Genomic DNA, 26,858 nt, shown 5'->3' with positions numbered 1-26,858 from the left:
TACAGCTCTCTATTCTCTTGTATTTTTTTAAAAATCTGATTCCTATTCCACACCATACCCCCAAACTGGTATCACTAATACTTGGTCCTGAGAAGTACTCTGGAGAATCATGATCCACATATTCGTTACAATTTTAATTGGCCTATTGGACCAAGGAGCTGGTGTAGTGTAATGGATACCCAAAAGCCTTGCCTCTTATGATTTCCCTGGCACAAATAGCGTGAAGGAGAAGTAGGAGAATGGAAGTGAATAATTGCTTCTCAAGCATTAGTTTCCAAGGTATGTCTGAACAGGTATACGAATTCAGTGTTGAAAAGATTGAGGGCAGAAATGTGCCCCTCAGGCAGTTTTGGGAGACTGCTGTGATTTACACAGGCTGTGATTTACACAGGCTTTAGCCTATAAATTATGTATATTTTACAATTTATATTTATATTTTAATATATGAATTTGTATATTAAATTTGTACCCTGTATAAATTAAACTTGAGACACAACCACCAGCTGGATCTAACTGAAATCAGATGAGCATGAAGCAAGGTCTGGTGCAGGAGAGAGCAGTAGTTAGGGCAGGAATTCAATGGTCACTGAACAGAGAAAGAATGATGTAAATACAGGATTCTGGATGTACATGAGATATGTAACGTGAGAATCAGAAAGCACTAGAGGAAAAGCTGAAGGATGACTTGAGTAGCAACCTGGAAAACAAACAAGATGTTTGGAAAGAAAAGGACCGTTCAGAAGGAAAGTATTACCTAAACTGGCCAGAACAACAGGAGGGTGTAAGTGAACAAAAAGGAGGAGAAATTTCTGTAGTTGCTTCTTCCAAAGAATAAAAGGTAAGATGTTTGGGTCAAAAGAGATTATTTAAAGCAAGTGAGATTTCTAGTCAGCTAATCACATAACTGCATGAGGAAGTGCAGTATTTTGCTTGCACAATAATTTTAAACAGGAAACACTGTGCAATTGAGAAAGTACACATCTATTTTAATTTAAATTAAGAGTGAGGAGTGAAGCACCCTTTCAGTCATTACAGGTATAGAAAATGTATTTCAACTTAAATCATAAAACAGGCAGCGCAAATCTCAGTCTTACTTTGGAAATATTTTCAGATGTGTGAAAGAAAATAAAATTAAATCTAGCCTTTACTGGCAAAGATCAGAATAGCGGAATAACATGATTTAAAAAAAATAAAAAAATATAAAAGAATGTTTAGGACTAAAAGAGGTCGAAGGCATTTTGCATTACAAATCATATAACCCTAAATTTAAATTGCTAGGGAGTTATTCCTTTCCATATGCCATGTAGCAAGAAGGGGTGAAAACTTCCATTGTATTTGGAATTTGTTGAAAAGCAAATGGTTTACATCCAACCCCAGATAAGTCTCTACTTATACAAATAACCTAAAAATACTCTTTTGCCTGTGGGTGTATTTTGAAATGAAGACTTATTGCAATGATAAAGGAGAGCTGCAGTGTCCTGTAATTTTCCCGTAAGCAGGAAATCATTATTTATAAATACCTCAAATGCCTTTGAATTCAGAGGTCCAACAAATCTGATATAAATCAAGCTGCAGGTAATAGCCTCAGTGTATCTAAATTCTTCAGAGAAAAGCTGTATTTCTCTATAGAAATTAGTATTTTCAGTTACTAAGCTATTTTCAGACTCCAAGATGCCAAGTTATAAATCTCTGTAAGTAAGTGGGGTTTTTTGTTTGTTTGTTTTTCCTTTTTTCCCAAAAGACAGAAGGCTAAGGGAAGACCTATCTCCCAGCAATTTTTGAGAATAACCAGTAATTTGGGGTGTTTTGATGCTTGTATTCGAGATACCGAGGGCATGCGTTTCAGAAGCATAGGCACTGCCAGTTCTTTTTGCAATGCGTGTGCAGCACGGATGAAGATTAGGCTTGAAAGGTTTTCTTCTTTTTTTTAAGCATAGTCACTTTTGGGGAAGATTCGGGCTTTTCATAGATAACGCTCAAGTACACACAAAATCCAGACTGTGCTGTTGATACAGTCAGCTCCAATGTCAGTTCCATCGTCTGAGTTGCATTCAAATTTTAAACAATTCAAATTTCAAGCTTATTATAAGGTTAGTTTTAGTAGGGGGCAACATATCACCAAATTGTCCTATGTCCATATACCCCATAGCAGCTCTACCGGTCCACTGAGCAGGGCTTTAAATAAGGCTGCACAGCAAATTGGGTGTGTGAAATAAAGTTTGGAAGATGCAAAAGTATGTGAAGTAGCAGTGTGTTCCTTCAGGCAGTTACTGCAGGACAACTGATGTGCTGGAAATTTGACATTCTCTAAGGTTATGGCAGGTTTTTAATCTGCCAGTTCCTTGCAGTGGTGGTTTTAACACATTTAGATTTGTGCTCTGTCTGATACGTGGTAGAAGGGAAGAATCACTTCCTTCAGCCTTCAAACTTTAAGAAGCCACAGCCCCTAAAAACAAAAGAAAGAAAAAAAAAAAAAAAAAAAAAAAAGGGTGTGTGTGTGTGAATTGGTAAAGAGGCATAAAACCAAATTTTGGTCAGTGTAAGTTAAGGCTTTTTTTTTTTTTTTTTTTTTTTAACCTGTACTTTTTAGAATAAGTGGAAAGAAATGAACCAAAATAAAATCCTGAAGGCTGAGAATAAAGTGAAATAGTGTTTGATTTTCCTGGTTGCTTTGGTATGCATTAAAACGAGGATAATTTGAGATTTTAAAGAATGGAACAGGAGAGGGAAAATAAAAAAAGAAAGAATTGGGGTAGTGTGGGAATCAATTTTAAGAGTGGAATTCTTCATGTGTGGACTTCCACTGGCTAGCTGGTACACATGCATTCTGAGATAGCAGCTGCCTCTTCATGTGTCTTTCCCAGTCTGGTGTGTTTGATTATTATCAATTTTATCAAATCGTGTAAAATTAAGTGAGGATGAGACTCATTACTGTTTTGTAGGTATAAATCAGGATTGCCTACACGGGAAGTTGAAGTTAAGCTGCTTATAAAATTATTACTGTGAAAACACTTTTAACCGTGACCTCAATGTTACCTTTTTTTATTTTCTTAAAGAGGTGAAGGCACGAATCCTCTTGGCGCTTCTTGAATATACAGGTAATTTTGCTTGTTTGGGAGTGGGGGAAGTGGGGGATGGTTTGAGGTTTGGGGTTTTCTGCTTTTGGGCAGAATACTGTGTTTAGAGAAAGGAAGAAAATCTTGTGATAAAAAAAAATGAGATAACCCGACAATCAACAACTTTACCCCTGTGTTTACAGTGAGGATTCCTGAAGAACACAGCAATTCCAAAGACATTTCTACCAAACATTGCACATTCTTTTAGTTTTTTAATGCAAAAATACCTTCTCTGGTCATTTACTTTGGATCTTGGCAGATGAAGTAACTACTAAGTCACTGAGCTTGTGCACAGTACTTCTGCTGTCTTTCTTCTGCTGTGCTTTTTCCTATTTGCTGTGTTTTTTCTTTACTATCTCCATCTCTCTATCTCCAGACTTGCCTTACTATTATAACTCAAACCTTTCCTTTTATGTTTTTTTTAGAGAATATGTATTTTTTTAAGTCCCTCCTTTTTGGAAGGGGTCTGATTATTCTGTGTATTATTCTACCATCACCCCATAAAGCATACAGGTTCAAATACACAAAATTGGCATGTGTGTCTGCAAAATAAATACCAGTAAATCAGTATTTAGAGAACAATACTTATGGCAGAAGATTCTCAACTGTTTGTAGGTGCATAAGTGTTCAAGTAAGCAGCCACATTTGACTGTAAAAGGCAGTCAGATTTCTTCCTAATATCATAAAAGTTCTTAGTAATTTCTCAGGTGTTCTAAAAGAAGAAATGACCTAAGAAAATACCTCAGACTTTATTTTTTTAAAGCAGTTTTCCCTGTTTACATGGTTTCATAAGATTGTAAATTCTGTAGTTTTATTTTCTATAAAACCTTTTTGTAAAAAGAGCCCAAAGTGCTCTTGTATGCAGTATCTGATGTTCAAGTAGTATTAAATGGGGTGCTGGAGACACAAGAGGACTGCTTCAGAAGCAGGAAGAACGGGAAGGCACTGAAAGTCAGCTGCTGTTAGACAAACAGGGGTAAAATTGAACAAAGGGAGGAGAGAGAATGTGTGTTGGGCTCAAATCCCTGAGCACTGCTGTGACATTGGAGTTTTTGACCATGGAGAAGCCAGTGGGATTTTTGAAGCTGGAGACGGGTGGAGGTTTTAAAGATGCAAATTCTGTCATTAGTGGATTCTGCACAACTCGAGAGATTGGAGAGAGAGAGAGAGGGGTTAATTTTAATAATCAAAACAGAAAGCAGTGAGTCATAGTGCAGAGGCAGTAATGGTTAGAGCATTTATGGCAAATATTCCTGAATTCCTGAGAGGCTGGCAAATGAAATCAAAATGATAATAAGAGAGTGGTCCCTACTATCAATAGTTGAGGAAAAGACTGAAGAAGATCTCAGAAGGAAAACAGACAGAATGGAGTTACTTTGAGGAATAGTTGCAGTCCAAGACAAGCACATTTTTAAAGTCAGTATTAGTTTTGTGAGTACAGAATTATTTCTGCTGACTTATCCAGTCATCTAAAGTCTTGCCAGCTCCATAGAGAAGGTAGAAAAGGAGCCAAGCCTCTTAGAGGCAGAGGAATCACAAAGTGAGGGCAAAGATTTTAGACTTTGGAAAGACCTCAGTATCACCCAGTCTTCTCTTGCTCTGAGTCTACCTGTAGCATTTGTGATTGATGCTTGCCTAACAGCTCATAAGGATAAAAATACTTAAAGACCTTCGGGAAAGAGGGGAAGAAGGAAGAACGGAATATTTATCACCACAATTCTGTGCTTTATCGAGAACATGTATTTCTTTCTAACTCTTTTGACCTTTAACTAATCTAATGCCTGTGCCCTCCAGAATAAATTGGTAGGTTAGCTGGTCTGTATTTTAAATCAGCTGCTAATGATTCTGTAGACTTCTACCTAGGGACCTGTCCTAGACTTTCGTGACACCAGCAATCTCTGCTGCTTCCTGGATATGTGATGCTGCTCTGTGCTTATTTTATAGATTTCACATTCATATATACATTATATTTGAATTGATTGTGGTTCTGGTAGCAACACTCCTATATGCCCTGTTTCCAATTTACAGCAGTCAGTCTTCATCTGCCCTACTCAGCTGGTAGCTGTGGAGTTGACCAGGTGATTCAGTTGTATTAAGAGTTTCTGAATGTCCTTGCTTTCCTCTGAAAAGTAAATGGTTTTGTGCCCAGCTGATTTTCACATTGCAACAGAGATCTGACTCACATCTGTCACCTTGTAACATCCAAAGTACATAGAATTGATGGCGTGTACATTAGCACCTACAAGATAAACATACATTGTTTATGGAGAACTGTTTTAAATTCCAGACTTTTAAATAGATTTCTATATAATTTTAGAATTATAAAATAATCCTTTAATGTGGAAAATGGCAGTTTTGGTTGTGGAGTGCTATTTACTGGGAATAACATTAGGCTGTACACTTGTAATTTACTTTACATTAAAAAGATTTGTTTTTTCAACAAAGAATTCCAGCCCAGTTCCTTTGCTGTTAATTAATCTTCTGCTCCATTTTTACTTTTTCCTTTTTTGGCTTTTACCCATCAGATAGTGAGATACAACTGAGGCGAGACATGGTCTTCTGCCAGAGCCTAGTAGCCACAGTCTGTGCTTTTTCAGAGCAACTAATGGTGGCCTTAAATCAGATGTTTGACAACAACAAAGAATATGAAATGGAGACGCTGGAAGCCAGCAGAAGGTGGTTGGAACAGATAGCGAGTGCAGGTCTTCTCCTTCATTTCCAGTCCCTGCTCTCGCCTAACCTGGTAAGAGCCCTCATGTGACACTCTTGGTCATAGCCCGTTTTTGTTCCCTGAACCAGGGACATGGTTAAACAGTCTTAGTTATAAACGTGATTTTCTGTGTCCTTAGTGCTTAGCTTGTTGCTTAATTAGCTGCTATTTGGAAAAAAAATGTGATTTAGATAATTACAGATATGGGAAATGTTTTGTTTGTGATATGGGAAATATGTTTTCCGCTAAGACGTTATTGTGTTTGTTTTGAGTTAGCAGATAGTGAATTTACCCTTGACTTCCCACTGCTATTGTAGCTGTTCCCTAGGAGGCAGTGTAGTATTAGGTGATAACCAGAACGTCTGTTTGCAATAAGCAGCAATGCAAGATAAATAAAATACTTGGTTTGGATAATGTCATCGCACCCTCCCCCAAAACCCAACGTGTCTGTAGTAGTTGAAGGACTAGACATGCTTGTCTGTTTTGCCTCTGTCATGGGGCAAATCTTGCAGCCTGTCAGGGGGATTGGATTTTTTTACAAGGGATTTTACATGGGATTGCTATTTTTTTACAAGGATTGGTGAAGAGCCATGGTTTAAGAAACAGTTAAAAAAGGGACATGGCTTTGTTGCCCTCTAATCTCCAGTTATCCAAAGTCCTTGTTCAGCTATTTAAGCTGCTTGTCACACTAGACTGGTTCCTGCTAACCTAAAGAACTGTGAAGCAGTCTATGTGGTCTGCTCTGTGGCAGTCTTCTCAGCCTCTAGAGTTACTCATTGCAAACAACTGATTTCAGACATCCTACTATATAGAAGTCCATGCAGATAACAGATGATGTTCCTTAGTACCAAAGGTCTTCTTTCCTTGCCTTGTTATCTTGTCAGCAAATTGCTGACCTAATAAACTTTAGAATCAGAAGAGATCAATAAAAATAAAGGTATTTCTGAAATAAAGGTAAAATAAAGTTATTAGTCTGTGGTATTGGTGGAGAGCATTGACTTGAGCTAGTGTGAGCAACACATGGGTGGTTGAGGTACCTACGTGGGCTGGCATGGGACAGGGTATGTCAGGACGAGGTGTGCAGCTTAAAAACAGATCAAGTCAGTACCTGAGAGAAACAGGAGGGTTCTTTATCCATATGAGGAGTATGTGAAGAAAGAACGGCATGGGGAGCTTGGGCTCATGTCATGAGTTTTGGATGCTTTTAGCACCATACAGCACCAACATGTACTGGTGCTCAGAGTTCAAGAGTAAATTCAAGTGATGCCTGTCTTAGGTTTTTCCATGTGCTTAGTTGTCATGTTATCACAAAATAACTGTTGTCTTTACAGCACTGAATACTTCTGCATTTTTCTTTCAAGATTGTAGTTATTTTCTTTGTCATGAAAATGCATGGTACTGAGCTATTTTCATGTAATCGAATACCAGCAGTATGCATTATTGAATTGAAAATAAATTTAGTCTATTCTGTCTAACTGTTCTTAACCAGAGGGAAAGTATTTAAAGGCAACTTTTTCAATACCTTCTCAGCACTATTTTGCTTACAAGTGATCCGTGTTATTTTAAACAAGGGTATTTGGAGGAAATTACACTCATTATGGCCATAGTTCAGTAAAGAATGAGCAGTGTGTAAAGATTTCCCATGTCACTGAATGGTTTTCAGACTATTCTGCTGATAAAACTGCTCTGTCCATAGATACTTCATAAATTGAACCAGGATACAAAATATTTCTAGCAGATTTGCTTTTTCATAAATACAAGGAGGAATGCTCTCTCAGTATATTGATCAGGGAAAATCATGTGGGTTTTTTTTTTTTTTCTTTCTATAATTCAGTAAGCTATAGTTTATTCTCATTTTATAGGCAGCTAGTTTGTTAGTCTTTGCCTTCCTACTTTTCCAGTTCTTAGAGGAGGAAAAATGCACGCCTCAGATTTCCATTTGGCTCCTGCAAACTTCAGGTGCTAGGGGACAGGTGTATAAAGAATAGTATTATTTCAAGTGATTATTGATTTCTGCTATAATTGCTCTGCATATTTAACTCAAGATAACTGTACTTGTAGATTAGTATTTTCCTTTACAACAGTTCAGTGAAGTGTCCTGGGAATTTAGTTATTTACTTCCTGAAGCTTTTTTTGTTAAATTAGTCTGGATCTCTTTATTTAGCTCAGGACTACACAGTGAACCACACGTGCAAATCAGAATATTGGCGTATTTACACACTTGGTTTGCATCTAAAGTTTTGTAGGTGAAGGTGCAAATCACCCTGAGCTGTAGTCATTCTGAGCTACTGGGTCAATTATTGGTGCTTAGAGTGGACACAATGAACTCTCATCTGTTGTTTATAAATGAAATGCTAAAGGTATGGCTGCTTTTTTTTTTTTTTTTTTTTTTTTTTTAAGAAAATTGCTAAAAGGAAGAATTTTGTTTTCGATTTTCCCCTCTGTTAATTTACAAGCTACACCTGGTGTCAAGACAAGGTGTTGAAGTCTGGTGTCTTGCATAAAGAATAATTACAGAATTGTTTGATTAAAACCATGAGAAGTAATGGTAAATATATGTTACCTATTAATTTACTATGTGAAATGATAACTTTCATTTTAGTGATCTTGGACTAGTAATACATGAATAGAATACCAATAGAAACAAAGATAATTACATTTTCTAGGAGTGAATTAGTGAAATGTTGTGCAACATTCTGTAGTTACTTTTATGTCCTGCTCTCGTATTGTTTCTGGTAGGGAAAACATCTGTCTGAAATGATCATTTCACTTTTGCCTTTTTTAGGCTGATGAGCAAGCCATGCTAGAAGATACACTGGTTGCGCTGTTTGACTTGGAAAAAGTTACTTTTTACTTCAGACAGTCAGAGCCAGAACCATTAGTTGCAAGTGAGTAATTATAATGAATATCTGGGCTTTACTGTTCAGAAACATTTTCTGTATTTGTAACATTTTACTCTCTTAGAACATTACCTCCCTACAGGGAATATTATATGATTTGGGATTATGGAGAATTAGTAAATCTGTAGCGCTCGTAATATTCCTAGATGTCCTGAAATGCAACTAACATGAGTGACAATGCAGAATCTTTATCTGGCAATGTCAGTAACCTTGGGGGTCAAAACTGTTTGCTTAACTGAATTTTCCATTGGGAGTATGTGACTGAACCAGGAAAGTCCCTGGAAGATCTAGTTATTATTGAAGAGTTATGTGTAAAATAAGCTTGAAGGTCTTAATAGAGAAATGCCATCGAGATGATAACGGAGAAGCGTAAAAACCATTTTGTTTTATCATCTGAAAGACAAAGTAGATCTTGGAAGAGTTCCTTGAAAGGAGATGGCAAACAGTATTAGGATAGCTTTGAATTATGCAAGAAACTTCCTCTGCTGGAAGACGTGCTGGTGCAGACGATCAGGGTCCTGAACCCTGCCTCACAATGTTTGTGAACTCGCAGGAAGGGACTGTCTTTGCAGTCTTCCGTTCATACCCTTCACTCGTTTTCTGCCACTCCTTTATTAATATGTTTTCAACCAGTAGAGATTTTCCTGCAGTGAACTTTGTTTAGCGAGCAAAAAGCCCTCATTTTTTCCCAAGTCTTGTAACTCCCCTGGGAAGGGAGGAAAGCATGTCTGCTTCACATCAAGCTTTTCCAAAACAATTCCCTTGCTGCATTGAGACCACACATGAGAGAACTTCTGCAGTAACCAAAACCAGAATACACAAAGCTCCTCCACAAAGCTGCCTGTACTCTAAAGAATTCAGTAGCGCAGAGTTGGTAGTCAGGCAGGAATTAGCCTATATAGGACCATATATATTTCTGTATAATTCAAGTAAGGGCCCTGTTCAGAGTGTTTGTTTTCAAAAGAAACCCTGCCAAGCCAGGTAACAAAATGGAACCAGAGTTCCAGGGCCTCCTGATGGGGAGTTAACCTTATGCCTATGTTACGAACTGTTCTTATTGCTGTATCTTCCAACTGAGGTGTCTGTGCTAAAACAGAGATAAATGGGAAGTCTTTGTGTTCTAGGATTGTAATAAATTCTATATTTCCTTTTGGTTTTTTTCCTTATTTGGTTTATTCATCCTGACTGTGGTTACGTAAGACAAGGAACTGGTAAATTAGTTTTTTTCCCATTTATCATTCTGCATAATCAATAAAAGAAAATAAAGTCTTACTAGCAAAAATTATGAAAAATTGGTTTGGTTTGGGTTTGTTGGTTTTTTTTTTAATCTTTTCCGTTTAGGTATAAAATAATTTATGCACACAGTGTAAAAACTTCGTAATAATGTTATTGGTGCAAATCACTAAATTTTATTGTTACTGCTTTCAGCTTGGAGACCTATGTATGGAAACTTAAACAGGAAATATATACAAAGCTTAAATTGAATTAAACTGACTTCCTCTGAGAGATTTAGCTAAATGGAAAATTTTTATCAGCTTTTGCTAATGCTCATTACATGTTAGTCATCTGGCATAATACACAAAATGTATGTTGGGGAATCACTCTAACTGCAGAATGATTCCTTTAGTTGCCCTGAGCTCTACACCAATGGATGTATTATGACATTTAGCTTGTCAAAGTGTAGTGAAATACGCTCTTCATTGGTTTTCTTAGTTGAATCCTGATTTTTAATAATAACTTAATGAATATGCTGGTAGCTACTGTATATTTACTTGTGTTCTGTCCCACGTAAGTCTGGGCAAAATCTGACTCTATATATCAAACTGTCATGCACCAGAGGAAGGCATGTGAAATATGGCTAAAGGTATCCTTGCAGTGATTTCAAACTATGTACATAGTTCAGAATTACAGGGAATGCAAGTATTGATGTTGCCAACAGAAGTATTCTCTTAGTATTTTTGCTGTCATTGACAGGCTGACGAAGATGACAGTCACTGCTTTTCTGTTTATCTGCTTCATGATAATGGGTAGGCCAGAAGTGACCACAGCAACACCGAGTTTAGTGTAAAATACTGTGCGTATTAGTTTTGCGTTTGCAGTTATTTTTATCTAACAGTTTCTGGAAAAGGACATGTCATTGCTTTTAATGAAATAATAATACTGACTCTATTCTTAGATGTACCGATCACATACCAAGCAGAAGGAAGCCGTCAGACCCTGAAGGTTTACTTCTACCTTGATAGTTACCATTTTGAACAGCTTCCTCAAAGGCTGAAGAATGGAGGGGGATTTAAAATCCACCCAGTACTTTTCTCACAAGGTAATTTGAGTTTTAATCCCCCAATTCTTTCACGTAATATTTAACTCTCTTTAAAACTCTACTTAATCACTCTGATTTAAATTCTTTGTAACTATAAGGGCACAATGCTTATATTTAAATATGTTGTTTAATGTGGGCATTTATTGAGAACTTTGAATTAAAATGTGAATTTGCTGAGATTTGTGATTTAAAAAATAGAGGTATGGGTATACATTTCTAAGTTTATGCCTGTTACATGATTCCAACACCAAAGTGTGAATCTTCTTTCATCAATATTGCGCATCTTATTTCATCAATATTTTTCTTTGTAGACATTAGTGGACAATATTTAGACCACGAAACTTGCTTTTAAAACTGTTTTGCATTCCAAATGCTATCGTAAACTTTTCCTGTTACTTCAAGTTTAAGGACTAAATTGTTATCCTGTGAGAATTCTGTCTCTTCAAAATGTTATGAAGACTTAAATAACGTTTTCAGGTTTTTGTAGTTATGACACTGTAAATGTTACTGAAGTGATAAATCATGGCGCGGATGCTCAGAGAGCTCATAAATTGCAGGCAGCCTGCATTAGCTGCAGTGTCATTACAGTCATCAGGAGCATGGAGTTTGATTCACTGAAATTGTGAATGCGAAGTGCTGATTGCCTTGAGCTGCCTTTGATTTTGGAAGGAGCTGAAAGTACTTCATACCTTGCTTCCAGGGTCTGTGTGGAACAGGCAAAAGTCAGCATACAAATTAAGGTTTCGAGGAGGGTTTGGTCTCTGGTAGACAAGGAGGATATAAAAGGAAATAGCAAACAGTAAGATACACAAAGAAATAACCAAACTTACTGTAAACTTAAAACATACAATTTGTTAAAAATAAGATCCATGAAGTGTGATTTTTCTATATTTTTTTTTTTTTTTTAACCAAACTGATATAAAGACAGACTTCAATGTATTTCTTTTGAGCAGATTGATTTCAGTCATAGGGGGAAATGAGAATACTGAGCAGCAGACATGTTTCAGTAAAGCAGACAAAAAGGCTCATGAAAGAGAACAGAAAATACCTTGGTTCAGATGAAATCCTGGAAACACTTATATTTTTTTTTAGATTTGGGAGGGGATGCCACGTGCTACAGAATTGATTTTGCAGAATTTTTTCCTTTTCTGTTTCCAGAAGCCCTAAACATTTGAGTCTTAGGATAAGCATCTTTGTAGTTAGCTAAAGGAAAAGAGCAAAGATTTATTTAAGAAGTGTTAGATCCGCTTAATAATTTTCAGTGATATAGAATTTTTTTTCTTTCTTCTTCATACCAAATGTCTTTGATTTTCAAGGATCCCCCTCCAAAATAGTCCATTACACTCCAAGAATAAGAAATCCTGGATAAAAAGTTAAATCCTAGTGTTTAATCAGGATTCTATTTTTTACTTCTTTTCTGTGAGGTTTGGCGGAGCTGCCATCAAACTAACTCAGTAGATCCCCATCTTTGACTGAAATTTATTAGCAACAAATGTAGAAATCTTCTGTAAGTTCCTCTGTGAAGTGAATTCTTGCTTCCCAGTCTTAACAGAACTAAGCTGCTTCCTGCCTAAAAAACAATGGCTAGTGATGTTTTCAAATGGAGCATTTTGAAAATCATGTTTTTGGAATACATTATCCAAAAGACACATCAGTGAACATCAGTCTGTTTCTCTCTGTTACTCTATTTTGTGTTGCATAGCTCCATGCCTAAAATTACAACTCTATATGTTTTCAAGATTGACAGTGCAGACATTTTAAAAAGTTTTAAAATGTTTACCCAGGCTACATTATGTATCCATCTACTCGTAAAAACCATTTTGTACAACTGTATGCTTCAGTGTATACATTCAAAAGGGTCCTGATTTGTAGGACTGGGATCTGAGAATGTTGATATATTGCTCTTGGTGCTCAGATTTCTCTATTTCCTATATTAGCATTGAGATCTCGGCAATAAATAAGCTTAATTAAAAGACACTATTTAAAAATAAAATAAAATTTAATTTAAATTGCAACTTAGTCTCTTAATAATGTTGAGGTTTTAATTTTTTTAATTTTTTGTAGTATACTAGAATAATGCAGACTGGAAGGGACCTCAAGAGGCCTCTAATGCAAGCTCAAGTCCCTCAGGCTGTCCTCACAGAGCACGTGCTCCACCTTGGTGGACCATCTTGGTGACCTCTGCTCAACTCTTTCCAGTTGATCAACACCTTTTGTGTACTGTGGAGCCCAAAACTAGACACAGTATTTAAGGTGCTGTCTAATGAGTTTTAAGTAAAGTGAGGACAAGCACTTCTTTCAGTCACCTGGCCATGCTTACATTAATACAATTTAGTATGCTCTTGGCCTTCTTGGTTGCCAAAGAACACTGCAGGCTGATGTTCAGTTTGCTGTCTAACTACCCTTTGAGCCTACCATCCTTCCAGGGTTTTTTTTCCCATTCAGTTGGCTATGCATTCAGGCCATAATATCCTAACTCGGATTCAGGAATACCACAAAAGACATGCTTGTCTAATATATTAGGTAGAAAAATGTTAAACCCTTCAAAAGAGGAGAGCCAAAGCTCTCACTGTGGGCTTCCCTGCCAACACCCATGAGGATGACCCCTGCAGTGCCTGCAAAGGCAGAACCATGTGCTCCAGCCAGTCCCGACAGACAACTGAGTTTCCTGGTTGGGTAATCTAATTGGATAAAACCAACTTTATGGCAGTAAAATAAGCAGTATGGTTTATCAACTTTGTTTGCACTAACATGCTGTTATAAATGGAGTTCAGTGGATATTTTTGTATGGGCTTTCTGGTGTGACTTAGCAACAAGGAAGTTAAGGAGCAAGTCTGACTGTTGAAATTGAATATTTTTTGCGCAAAAGTAGAATTACAAACTCCAAAAATACATAAGGGGAGTGCAACTCAATTTGCATGTTCTTTCACAATGAATGAATTATTTATTAACTGGTCATATTAAGCAGTACAAGCAGAATTAATATTCTTTGTGCAGCTGAAGCTGTAAGACAGCAGCATGTTTCCATCAGAGCTCTGCTTATTACTTGCATTTTCTGATAGGGTGATGAGTTCTTAGAATGTGTATGGATTATTAAAGTAGCAATATTCCTAATTGTAAAATCTTTAATGCTTCTCCCTAAAAAACGATTTCACCAAGAGCCTGTATGTTATAAAAAGGTTAACCTCTTAATGTGAAGATGTTGATTTTTCCAGTCCAAAGTTTCTTGAGAACATTTCAAATGCCTGATTTGACTTGGCTGAAGAAAAGGTTAAACTTCCCCAAGCATCTAAAGTAAAGGGGCTGGGGGAATGTTATTTTTGCTTTCTTTTTTTTTGAAAACTGTTGCTGGGAAGAGCATCCCAAAATGGAATTTCTTCCATAGTGCATTCATTTCTTCCTCCTTTTAATTTCTGTGCAATGATTGTATGAGAAGGACATACAATCCTTCCTTTAATAGAAGTCTTTGTTTAGTTCCTGAGTTCTTGTAGTCATATTCATCCTTGCTTTGGTGAAGTGAATACAATTAAGGTGGACATAGTTTAGTATTTGACTTTAGAAACTTACCTGATTCCAGAAAAAGGAGCTTACGGGGCATTTTCAGAGATCCAAAGAAGTTTGATTTGACAGAGAAGGCATTCACATTATCAGTGGAATAACTAGCGGTTCAGGTGCTCCACATCTCCCCAGATCAGGCTGCGTAAGAAGCTGTTAGGTCTCCCTCTATGAAAGTAGCTGGTATATTAATCTTCTATTTGCTTTACCCCAGCTCATTCTACTGTTTTCTCACAGGATATATTGGAACTAGAACTCACATTTACATTCACGGGGCAGGAGTACTTTCATTAGAGCAATGGAACCCAAACTAGTGCTCTCCTTTATGTTTTCCACAGGTCAAGAAATATAGTTTTTCTTGCAAGTGAAATCTTAAAGAGAGTGCTGTATGAATTTGAAGACATACGTAACTCAACTCAGCAATCCACAGCAGGGTCACAGCATCAAGGTTAAAAAGTAATTCACTAGTGTGTGAACAAAGGTACACAGAAGGTGAATGCTAAATATTTAATACTGCTTTTTCTCTTTTCCATTCTCCTTTCTCTTTTCCCAGCACTGGAGAGCATGGAAGGATATTATTACAGAGACAGTGTCTCAGTAGAAGAATTTCAAGCTCAGATTAATGCAGCCTCACTAGAAAAAGTCAAGCAGTATAACCAGAAACTACGGTGGGTAATAAACCAACATTCCTGAGATTAGTTTACCATGATCTGCTTTTCAACTCAGTTTCTATGACACATCTTTAAACTGAAGTGTGTTGTATGGTAGTTGTGTTTTGGTGCATGATTGAATAAGATTCAAGATTCATGGTTTTGACTTGATTTCTCCACTGTTAAGTTACTTTTAAAGAATTGTTTTACCATGAAAGTTATAGCTGTAATTGCCTCCAGGTTGTTGTACTAATGTATATAAAAGTGGAAATGTCTACGTGATCACAAATAAAGTATTAGAATTGCTAAACATTATGATCTAGTTTTGAAGACCATATTTACCTAACATCTACAGAATGGAATTTAAAAAATAGTCTTGTTTTTCTCAAAGCTGAGCATCTTCCTCCCCACTCCCCGCCAGACTAATGGGAACATAAACATATTTGGATACTTGCATCAGCTTTGGGTATGGGTTACAGAGTGCATACTTGCCCGTATATGTAAAGATTATGAAGCTCTGTATTTCAGTAAATATTTCGTGAAGAAGTTGCACATAAAGACAGAATTTCTGGTATACAAAGTAATCTATTATGAAGTGAAATAATGAAGAGGTGTACATAGACCACTCTTGCATCTCACTGTATCTGTGAAAAACATCTGAGTACACTTATTTGCGTGTGAGTTGAAGAAAAAGGGTGCAAAGGACTGCAGTAAAATCACTTTTAAAAATCTTGAATCAGATGGAAACACTATCATTTAACTAGAATAGTTAGGTCTGTTTCAAAAGCAGCAGAGAACAGGAGTTAAAAAAGAAAAAGAGGTTAAGGACAGTAGAGAAGGGGAAAGAGGATGACGGTCTCCTTTTCCAGTTCCTTCACCTGTTGGCCCACTCCCATTTTTGAAAGGTTTTCTTCATGGATCTTGGAAAAGTATTTCTCTAATATCAAAGCAGTTATCAAAGCAGTGGACTCCCTGGATTCTGTTTTAATCTAAGCAGTACTATAGCAAAAGTGATTCTAAACCTATTTGTATTCAGTGAGTGTTATGTATTTCGTGTTTTGTGACATTTGTGTCAGTGCACTTCTATGTTAAGGACAAATGTAGTATTTATTTAGTGTGTTTTCCATCTTCTTGTATTAGTACTTCCTATTTGGGGGAAAAAAGTTCATCCTGAGTATTTATTTTACAAGGCTTATGTTATAAATCAGTTTTACAGAAAGCTTTGGTCATGTCAGTATTTGGCTTAGATCAAGTCAGCTAGCATTAGAAAGAAATTTCTATCAGTTGGACAAGGAAAATCTTTTGTGCTGGTTTTTCTATGAATAGGCCCAGTTTAGTCACCATGAAAATCCTTAAAAGAAATTCTTCCTGACTTTATGCTCTAGTGTTCCCTGGCCTTGCTTACCTCGTGTGTTAGGACCTCCATTCATGCTGTGGCTCTAATGAGGTACATTCCTCATACGGTGTTGTGACTCACAGCTCTGATCAGTTGCCAACCTCCAAGGCCTAGTTTTGCAAGAAGCTACTATGAAAAAGTTAGCAGTCAACAAAAATTACCATGGACAACTCTGTCCAGTCACAAGAACAGGAAAACTTTGGAATTTTTTTCCAGCCATCTAATGTCTGATGAGAACATTCAGTAATTGATTTTTTTAATTTTTTTTTTTTTTTTGTTTGCTTTCTGGTGAACTATACCCATTTCTTAAATGAGGCACAAACAGCTTCAGAAATTCACTGACATAGTGTGAAGAGAAAAAAACAGAAAAGCAGATGCTTCTTTCTTGTTCTGCCATTTACTAGCCTGTGTAGGTGTTTGGCCAGGAGAATCTAATAAAGTAACTACAGCAGCAAAAGATATTAACATTCAGATAATTGCTCTAAAGAAGAACAAAAAAGGAAAATGAGTATTCCCTGGAAACATACTGAAGTGCAATAATAATATCTTAAGCTCTTCACCTGGAAGAAATCCTCCTCAGAACCACCTAATCAGTAATAAACTAAGTCATTCAAGACACAACCCATAAACCATTCTTTCTCCATAGAAAAGGAATGCATTGCTTGCTTCTGAAATGGCAACTTAATGACCATCTTATAATCTTTCCATTGCTAGAGCAGCAGCAAAGGAAAAAGTAGTGGGAGAAGAGGATGGGAACCAGTGAGAATGAAATGATTGGTTGGCAGTGACACTGCAGCCAAGCCATCTGTTGATAAGAACTCTTGACACAAGTTCATCTTCTCTTATTCCTGATGCATTTAGATAATAATGCTCTAATAAATAAAATGTAAAACAAATGAGACTACTTTGTGCATGGTCCCACTTATGTTGGCCTAAATTGGGAGGTACCCAAGCAAAATAGTAAAATTAAAAATTAGTAGTATCTTTGCTCAGCTACCTCTCAATTTCTTGTGGAAAAGTCTTGTTAAAGTTCGAGTACATAGATAATTTTTGAGGTATGTGGTCTTTTGGGTGACAGATCGGATACTGATGTGTGCCTTAAAAGATCCATTTAAAAATAATTTATTTGAATGAATCAAAAGAAATATTAGTAAGTTTTTAATGAATTTCAGGAAGGATAACTTTTATCCATTGTATAAAGTCAAGAAGCCAAATACTTGCTTTTACTGCAGAATTCATTCATAACTGTGGAACTGTGACCAGGTTTTCCACAGTATCAGAAATTATACAATAAATCCACGTGCAAAATTGTCCTCCTTGACATTGATTTGAGCATCATAAGAGCTTCTGTCTTTCATGGTTCTTGCTTTGGGGCTTTTGGAATACTACCTCAACTATGAAGTAGTAATGATAAGATCAATATTTTTATGAGAATGCATTCAAGACAGTTGAAAATCAGTTATAGAACTGCATGCTTATGTGGAAAGGAAAGAATGTCCCTTCGTCTTCTATAATAAACTTAACCCTAACTATTTTAATCTATTTCATAATGTAAGGGACACTTATTCTAAGGCCAGCCAAAGCTGAGGTTTTGCTGCAATTCCTGAGGCAACATCCCCTCCCCCAGGAACATATAGCAAGTCCTTTATCAGAATGAAGATGCTATTTTAAAAAAACAAAAACCAAAAACTAAACAAAACCAAAACTAAAAACCCAGTATATAGCTTATGAAAGTTCTGAAACTGCTGGGAAATCTTCAGCATCTGGCCCACAGTTATTCTTAATCATGCTGGATTTCTTTCTCACAGTCAGCCAGGTTTCACTTACTTTTATAATTCACCAATTCTGTTTCTCTGACACTGATAAGGAAAAGAAAGTTATGCTCAAGTTCTGTTTGCAAGTTGACCTGGTGTCAGTAGTTGCCAGCAATGTGAACTTAACCTCATCAAATTGTTTGCTAATGAGAAACATGCGGTACAACCAAATGAAAGTAATTAGGTCAGCAGAGGTTTTGAAGATCTTTATTACTATGTTTGATAGCTCATCAGCTGTCTTCTAATTTAGAAGAGGATCAGAAGGAACCTGTGTATCTGACCTGCACAGAGGCTGATGTTAATTGAGCCCATTTTGTATATTCCTGCTTCCTCACACTTTTCTCCATCTTCCTCCTTTGATACTCTTTGCCATTCAAATAGGCTTTTTCCATGCTGAATCAGTCCTTTTGCTTTTACAGATACCAGAGACGATTTTGCTTCAACAGTGCAGGACACAATGGTTTTTAGTTCTGTAACTACTGCAAATGCTGATAGGAATAACAAGGACTCACAAATGCACTATATTTACTTGGACTGCTTGGTTGGCTGAAGTATTCTTTTGCAAATCTTGAGTCATCTATGTAATCCTAAAAACATGAGAATGGACTTGAATTGTAATTTTTGAAGCATTACTTCTTTAAGAATGACTTAGTTAAAATACATTCCGTCCTTTGGATATGATTTTTATACTTGGTAAAGGTTTCTTTCCTGCAGAGTGAGATTCAGTATGGTAGTTATTATTACATTGCATAGAAATAAATCTTACCAACATTACTGCAACCAAAGGTTTGGTTCCAGTGCAGCCAGCTGGAAGCTGGGACAGACCCTGACAGGCAGGTTAGCTGAATGGCCATCACTCAGCCAATCCTTGGACTGAATAGTGACTTTAAGGTAAAACATTTAGTTGGATATGAGAACAGTTATTATCCTCAGAGAAATCAGGTTTTGGATTAGCTTCCTGCAAAAAGTAAGCCGTTTTTTAAAATGCACCTTGATGAGCATGGGAATGACAACTTCTGTAATGTTCGCCCAAGTTATCATAGGTTTGGGCTTTCAGCCTGCAGTAGTAAGGAGGGTTACTCTTCTACTCTTCCTTTCTCTGTGTGTATTTGACATCTCACTAGATTAGTCTTTTTTTCTCCTTTTGTCTGTGAATTCTCTTTCTGGGAAAATAGTGGGTACCTCTTACGACGTTCTATTAAAATGCAATTTTCTACAGGTGCTCTTGGTTAGCTTCTTAATAAGAAAAGTTCAGGCACATCTGCTCTTTAAGAGCTTTTTCCTGGACATGTCTGTGCACACAAAGGATGTATCTCAAAGGCGGAGAGGATGGTCAGGGCACAGGTCATTCAGTAGGGTGCAGGGATGTGGCTGTACCAAGTGTGCTTCAAGCTTCTGGGCTCTGCAGTATGCTTTGCTGCACATCAGTATACCTATTTGGATTCCAAAACTGTCTATGCAGATAATTTTTAGATGATGAGAAATTAGTGAAATCACTGGCTTTTAAATTCATAAGCATTTTAATGCCTCTTCAGCACCTGTGCTTGCATTTAGACATCCAAACACCTTTAAAATTTGGTTCCCAGTGTTGTGGTGGCTTGGTTTGGGAATATTCAGAGGGAAATTAGCACAGTAATAGATGAAGTTTAGGTTGGGAGAGCTCTACTTTCTCATACCTTTTCTTTCAACCGTAGCATGGTGCTTTCTTGTGAAACATCTGACTGTATGATGACCCAGTTCTTCACTCCAAAGATAAGCTCACGCTGTGGGAAAGACAGCTGAGGATTGCTATCCATCCCCGCCACTGGTGTGGGTGCTAATTACCACTGTGTAGTAATTAACTTGCCTGTGCATCAATAGACAAAGAATGTCTGGAAAAAATGTTCCTTCCTTCCTGCCTCTCATTCTGTGTGATTTGGAACTATTCTTTGAAGTCAGCTGTGTCCAGGGTTATTGGCAGCTACTTTTGTAGCCTGTTGTACAGCCATAATAGAAGAAAAACTAAAGCAAGCAGTAAAGGGAAAAGGCCATTTTTTGCATTTTTTGTCGTTGTGGTTTGGTGTGGGTTTTTTTTTTAATTTATTTTTTTATTTTTTCCTATGTTGCTGCTTTCTTGGATATAGTTTTAGGAGGTAAATGCAAGCCTGTTACCCTAAGGAAGCAATTATAATCAGTGAATCTAATGACAAATGATTTAGCTAACTACCGTCATTACATTGAACATCTGATTACACTGAATGTAATATTTGTCATTTTAAAGTGTTTCATTTACTATGTAACTTCAAATAGTTTCTCTGTCTGAAGCCTCTTGTATTTTTGACATAAGTAGCCCTCCACAGAATGATGGCAAATTCAATTTAATTCTTTATTCAAGGATGTTATAATCCATGTGGTTTTCATGTTATTGGGTTTTCTTATTTCTTTTAATTTTTAAAAAGATAAGAAAAGGGAACTATTTCTTCCCCCAGAATTTATGTAGGCATGGAACAAAATCTGTGTGAGGAATATAACATCTTTTTTATTTATACACATACGTATACACGCACAGCAGCCTCTCAAGCTGCAGGCTTCTTGGCAGGCTGATGTTTTCTGTATCCTGTATAATTTAGTCAAGGCAGAAAATAGATGTGATGGCACTTATGGCTTCAGGCTGAACTAAAATTCTCTAATAGTTGCTTTGGTATAAATGAGATACAATGACATAAAGGATATATACACTTAGAGATAGTTAATTACTATGAAAGAAAGAGCTTGTCTGTTTCTAGAACAAACTGATGGGTCCTCAAGGCAATACCTGCATTATCACAAAGACCAGAGCATATATAAATTTCTGTAATAAATGCATTAAAATCCACCTTAAAACTGGCAGATTCCTTGCCCCACTGTTTCCACTGGAAAGCTTTTCCAAACCAAATTGCTCATGTGGTTAAGAAGCTTATGCTGTTTGTCCTTGTGCCGCTGTTGTCCTGTGATTTTAGTCTTGCTCTCCTTTCCCTCATGTCTACCCACCTCAGTGAACGACATGTTAATGAGCAACATTAACAGTATTTGTCATTGCCATCAAATTCAGAGAAGAGATTAACCTGAGGAGAGCTGCAGGTTCCAGAGAGTGAGTCTGTGAAAATAGTTTCTTTTCAATGTGGTGGGATATTTAGAAAGCAGGTGGAAACCTGTTTTCCTATTTTCAATACTAGGTATTTGATATATTGCTTTGTGTTTGAAAAAGCCACAGTAAAACTGGACTGCAATGCTTCATGCACAAATTTATCATGTAGTTTATATGACTATAAAACCTGTAAATCTAATGCCTTTTAGTTTTTTATAATGTGGTTCCAAATGAACTAGGTATTCGTGGCTGAACACTCTCTAAATGCAAAATCTTTATGAAGGAGAGATTGAAAATTAAGCATTCACTCTGAAGGACATAACAAGGTAATAATAGCTAAATTTGTCTCCCGATTAACATAATGAGAAGCATTTTAGGTAGAAGAGAAATTAAGATTCATTTCATCTAAGTGAAGGAAGAAGAAAGAGCAAATAGAGAAATCCTGGACAAGTAAATTAAATTTGTGTAGCTGGTCTAACAGATACTGCCAGCTGGCTTGAATTTATGTTTGATTTTTTTTTTCTTTTCCAGTACTATGCTCTTTCTGTGAGTGTAACTTCATTGTTTCTTTAGACTTTTCACAAAGTATGATCAGTATTTATTATAGGTAGTGTTCTGAAATTGAAAATTATGTGTCTTGGTAGACCATATGTACTGAGTCTTTGCTCACTGAGCTGGACATCTGGTTCATTCTGCTCTCTTTATACTCTGCAAATGCAGAGAACGTGTATCCGCAGTGATGAGAGGTGGAGCCTTTTCTTTCACCCCTCATCACTGATAGGAATCCAGCCCAAGACCACAACTTGTATAGCTTGTAGCTGTAATAGAAACCCTGACCACCCAATGACTATTTGGCATATTGTCTTTTTTTAACAGTGTATTTCATGTCTGGAATATGAGGAGCCAAAAAGGAGACTTTTACTGTCTGAAAGGCAAATGTGGAAGCAATTAGTTAGTACTAATGGATTCAGTGTGGATTTGGCTTTTTGGATAATGATGGGAGAAGCAGGAAGGCAGCTGTAACTGGTCTGTGGCCCAAAAGCTTCCCTTTCACATCACAAATAGCTTGGTTTCAAGTGATCTTGGAAGTAGGCAGAGATTCGTAGAAGAAAAGTGGGTTTTGTCATCCATGATTTTCTGTCTTCACATTTCTATGATCCCCTGCTTGTGTGTTTATAAGTTTGAGAGTAGGGGTGTGATATGCCTGCTGGGATAGCAGGGCTCTTTCTTTGCAAGCATCCTCTTTAGTTTGCACCTCAGTTATTTGTACTTATCCGAACGCAAATTTTCTCAAAATGCCTTCTTTACAGTCTGGAGAAAGTTCAAATTGGTACCAGTAGTTTAGCCAGGTGCTGCAGGTTTGCACTCTGAAGCACCATCCCCTCTGTTGAAGAGCCCAGTTTCTTGGGAATTTGGTTTTCTGGGGTTGAAAGTCTGTGTCTCACTTGTCCTCCTAGTCTACTCCCCTAAAGCAAACAGTTGCTAAGAAAGCTCTTAAATTTAATTTCTTGAAATTTTCTTAACACCATTCCCCACTTGTAGGTATTTCTGTGCATAACTAAATCTAGTTATACTCTGTGTATTTTGCTTGTCTCACTTTATAGTCACATCCTCCTCTCCATAGATTGCACTGTTTCCCACAGTTCTGTTCGCTTACACTTACAGTAGAGAGTGACAAAAGCTGGTTTGTCACTTTGTACCTGGAGTAAGCCAGGAATCATAGAATCATTTAGGTTGGAAAAGACCTTTAAGGTTTTAGAATCCAGCTGTTAAACTAACACTGCCACTAAACCATGTCCCTAGGCACTGCATCTACATGTCTTCTAAATACCTCCAGGGATGGTGACGCAACCACTTCCCTGGGCAGCCTGTGCCAATACTTGACAACCCTTTTGATGAAGAAATTTTTCCTAATAACCCATCTAAACCTCCCATGGCACAACTTGAGGCCATTTGCTTTTGTCCTGTCACTTGTTACTTGAGAGAAGCGGCCAATACGCTCCTTGCTACAACTTCCTTTCAGGTAGTTGTAGAGAGCGAGAAGGTCTCCTCTGAGCCTCCTTTTCCCCAGCCTAAACAGCCCCAGTTCCCATAGCTGCTCCTCACAGGACTTGTCTCTAGACCTTCACCAGCTTTGTTGCCCTTCTCTAGACCCACTCCAGCACCTCAATGTCTTTCGTGTAGTGAGGGGCCCAGAACTGAACATAGTATTCAAAGTGCAGCCTCACCAGTGCTGAGTACAGAGGAAGGGTTTACTGAGTTACTTACACAGGAAATATGAATTACCCATGGTAAGCTCAGAGCCCATAGCATTAAAATTTTCTGCGCTGCACTTTGGTTTGCACAACACTTGTGAAAGGTGAGAATATTATCAGGTATGCTCTTTGGGAATTTAAAACCATGATACTGTCATGAAGGTTTTCTCTTGTTATGATTAAACCTTTCTCTAACTGCTAGTGACACTGTACATAAGATTTTATCACTAACAGATGTTAGGACACATTATTTAAAATCACTAGGTCTTAGTATGAGCCGAGAGGTTAATTATACTTGGTAATTTATTGAGACTTACCATTTAGTAGAAAAAACATGTAAAACAGTTTGGTGGGTTTTTTTTTTTCTGTGACAGCAAATAGTTTTCTGCATTAATACTTTGTACTACAGAAACAATTGAATTTGTATGTATTTTATAGATATATAGTTTTATTTATTTTTTTATATGTACATAAAAATGTATTTCCAAGTGCGTGCGTATACATATATATAATATGCACACTATATACATGCTCACCTATGTAGTTAACAACCGGATGGCACAACACAGAATTGTTTTTAAAGAAATATCAAAGTATGTGTGCATATATATGCAAATACATGAAGATATTGTTTATCTATGTCATAAATACTTGCTTTGTAGTTTGAGCTGAAGAAAAGAATTCAGGACACTAGCTCTGACGCTTCCTGGCTCTGCATCTCTGTACTGATGTATCATTTGCCATGTTGATGAGCAATCACAGAATAGTTTGGGTTGGAAGGGACCTTCAAAGCTCATCTAGTCCAACCCCCCTGCAGTGAGCAGGGATATCTTCAGCTAGATCAGGTTGCTCAGAACCATATCCAGCCTGGCCTTGAATGTCTCCAGGGATGGGGCATCCGCCACCTCTCTGGGCAACCTGTGCCAGGATTTTACCACTCTCATTGTAAAGAATTTTTTCCTCATGTCCAGCCTGAATCTCTTCTCTTTTAGTTTAAAACTATTGCCCCTCATCCGATCACAACATGATCTTGAACATCTTGTGATCGAGTGATTGCAAATCAAGTGGAATTAAAATATATTTCTATTCTCTGTTAAAGACAGTACAAATTTATTTATATGCATGCCACAGTGATGAAGAAAATATAAAATACTAAATTCTTCTCTGCTGTAACATCAAAGCAAAACCTTTCTAGAGCAGAACCCCCAACTTGCTTTTATTTAATGCCATAATCCAGTTACCTGCCCAATCTCCTTCTCCCTTTCCAATCACTTATTTACTATTTTTGTATTTTGAAGATGATCAACATTTAGGATTACCCTATGGGCTTCTTGCAACAACAACCTGAGCAAGATTAGAAACTTGGCTTTGTTTGAATTATTTGCATGTACAAAATTACTCAGGAATTTGTGTCTCTACAGGTTTGGAGCCTCCTTTAGGTTAAATTTTCAGTATTTCAAATTTTCAGGATTTTACATGTCTGGGTCAGTTTTGGAGGGTACCCTGTAAAATGTTTCTTGAAGGAAACATCAATACTTCTGCATCTCCTTTGTATTCAAGTTCTGGGAAAACATCTTGGGAACACATTCATCTTACGATACTTTTTTCTTGTGGAACCCTAAGATGTTTGTTACCTCGTTCCAGTGAAAGTTTTCCCTGAGACTGACATTATCTGACATTGTTGAATAGGAAACATCTTACAAAAGTGGAACAAAGCAATAATGCCCTACAGTTTTAATGCCTTTTAGATTTTTTAGCTTTTTTTTTTTTTTTTTTTTAAAGCAAGGCTCTCCTGCTACAGCTTAGAGAAATGGTAAGCCAAAACTAGCATCACATTTGCAGACAAAGAACTATGATTTCATTCTTGTTCATTTCAAATGGGTTAGAAAATATTGTCCAAATTGGGCACCATGCCAAGATTGCCATTAACTTTTCCCATAAAATATGACTAAGGACCTTAACAAGCATTTAGTAATTAAATGAAGTGCTTTGGAAATTTATATGCCGTCCACAGTTTGTCATGTTCTGTAAAATACTGAAGACAGTTTTTATGAAAAGCAATAAAAATAAAGCACTTGAGAAACATCTGGGAGTGTTATCTGATTGGGGAGGGGGGGAGATAGTTTCATTTGTAACAGGATATTTTGATATTTAAAATTAATGTTGTGTATAGTTGATTTTTGTTTGTTCTTTAGGTTAATGAATAATTGACTGAATTAATGGAGTAATTCCTATAATTGTATATCCCATTCTTGTGTCCATGTTGCTTCATTTTGTACCCTGAGTTGATTATTTTCCATGTACTCCATTAATGTGTGTACTGTTCTATATTTGGTTTCTGGTTTCATTTAATGCAGCTGAATTTGCTTAAATAACAGTCCAGAGAGAATGGGAGTGCTGAACAGACTCTCAGTGAAGCAGATTTTCCTGTGCCATGGCAGGAAAAAACAGTATAGGCTTTCAGTCTGATAATGTTCAGTGGATGGCAGGGTGATGCTTTGTTTTTTAGCTTTACTAACAAAGAAAAAGGTTGGACTGCTGCTGCTGAGGTAGCTTTTATGTGCTGTGGCCATTCAAAGTGATTTATGAGTAATTTTCTCTGCAAACCTCTTTTCCTTCTAATAGTCTCCAGCTTCCTCTGACATAGAGTACATTCTGGATCATGCAAGAGGCTTAATGGAATAACAGAACTAGATTAGCTTTGCTGTGCTTTCTCAGGGGATAAATTCAAACCTTAAATTTGGGAGAAGCTTTTCAAAACTGCAAAGCTATGGGAAAGAAAATCTACTAGAATTAAAGGTGGTTGGATTTCTTTTTATCATCTCATTTATTGCACATTATTGCAGAATAAAAGGCTATTCAGATCTGCAGTTTGCTCTCTTGCCCTTCAAGTATTAACAACATGAATAACTTCTCTCACAGACAAAACCATAAGAAAAGGTGGGAAGGCAATTTTTATCTGTGCATGTTATATGAATCAGTCTTTTAATGACTGGAGGGTCCAGGTGATTCTGTCATTTGAGAGTTAAGATGCAA

General features: G+C 36.9%; 1 protein-coding gene across 2 annotated transcripts in view; it reads left to right on the top strand.

Annotated features, from left to right (window-relative positions):
• Window positions 1–26,858, top strand: part of PREX2 (phosphatidylinositol-3,4,5-trisphosphate dependent Rac exchange factor 2) — a 173,320-nt gene that overhangs the window by 114,985 nt on the left and 31,477 nt on the right. For both annotated transcript variants that reach the window (XM_030495245.1, XM_030495237.1), the window contains exons 32-36: window positions 3,057–3,098; window positions 5,642–5,859; window positions 8,612–8,714; window positions 10,903–11,046; window positions 15,155–15,269. In XM_030495245.1, coding sequence (XP_030351105.1) covers window positions 3,057–3,098; window positions 5,642–5,859; window positions 8,612–8,714; window positions 10,903–11,046; window positions 15,155–15,269 — 622 coding nt within the window. The remainder of the gene's footprint in view (window positions 1–3,056; window positions 3,099–5,641; window positions 5,860–8,611; window positions 8,715–10,902; window positions 11,047–15,154; window positions 15,270–26,858) is intronic.

This window comes from Strigops habroptila, chromosome 1 (genome assembly GCF_004027225.2).
Source record: "Strigops habroptila isolate Jane chromosome 1, bStrHab1.2.pri, whole genome shotgun sequence".
Classification (NCBI taxonomy): Eukaryota; Metazoa; Chordata; class Aves; order Psittaciformes; family Psittacidae; genus Strigops; species Strigops habroptila.
Note: the sequence above shows the minus strand (reverse complement) of the source record. Positions and strands in the feature narration are given on the sequence as shown.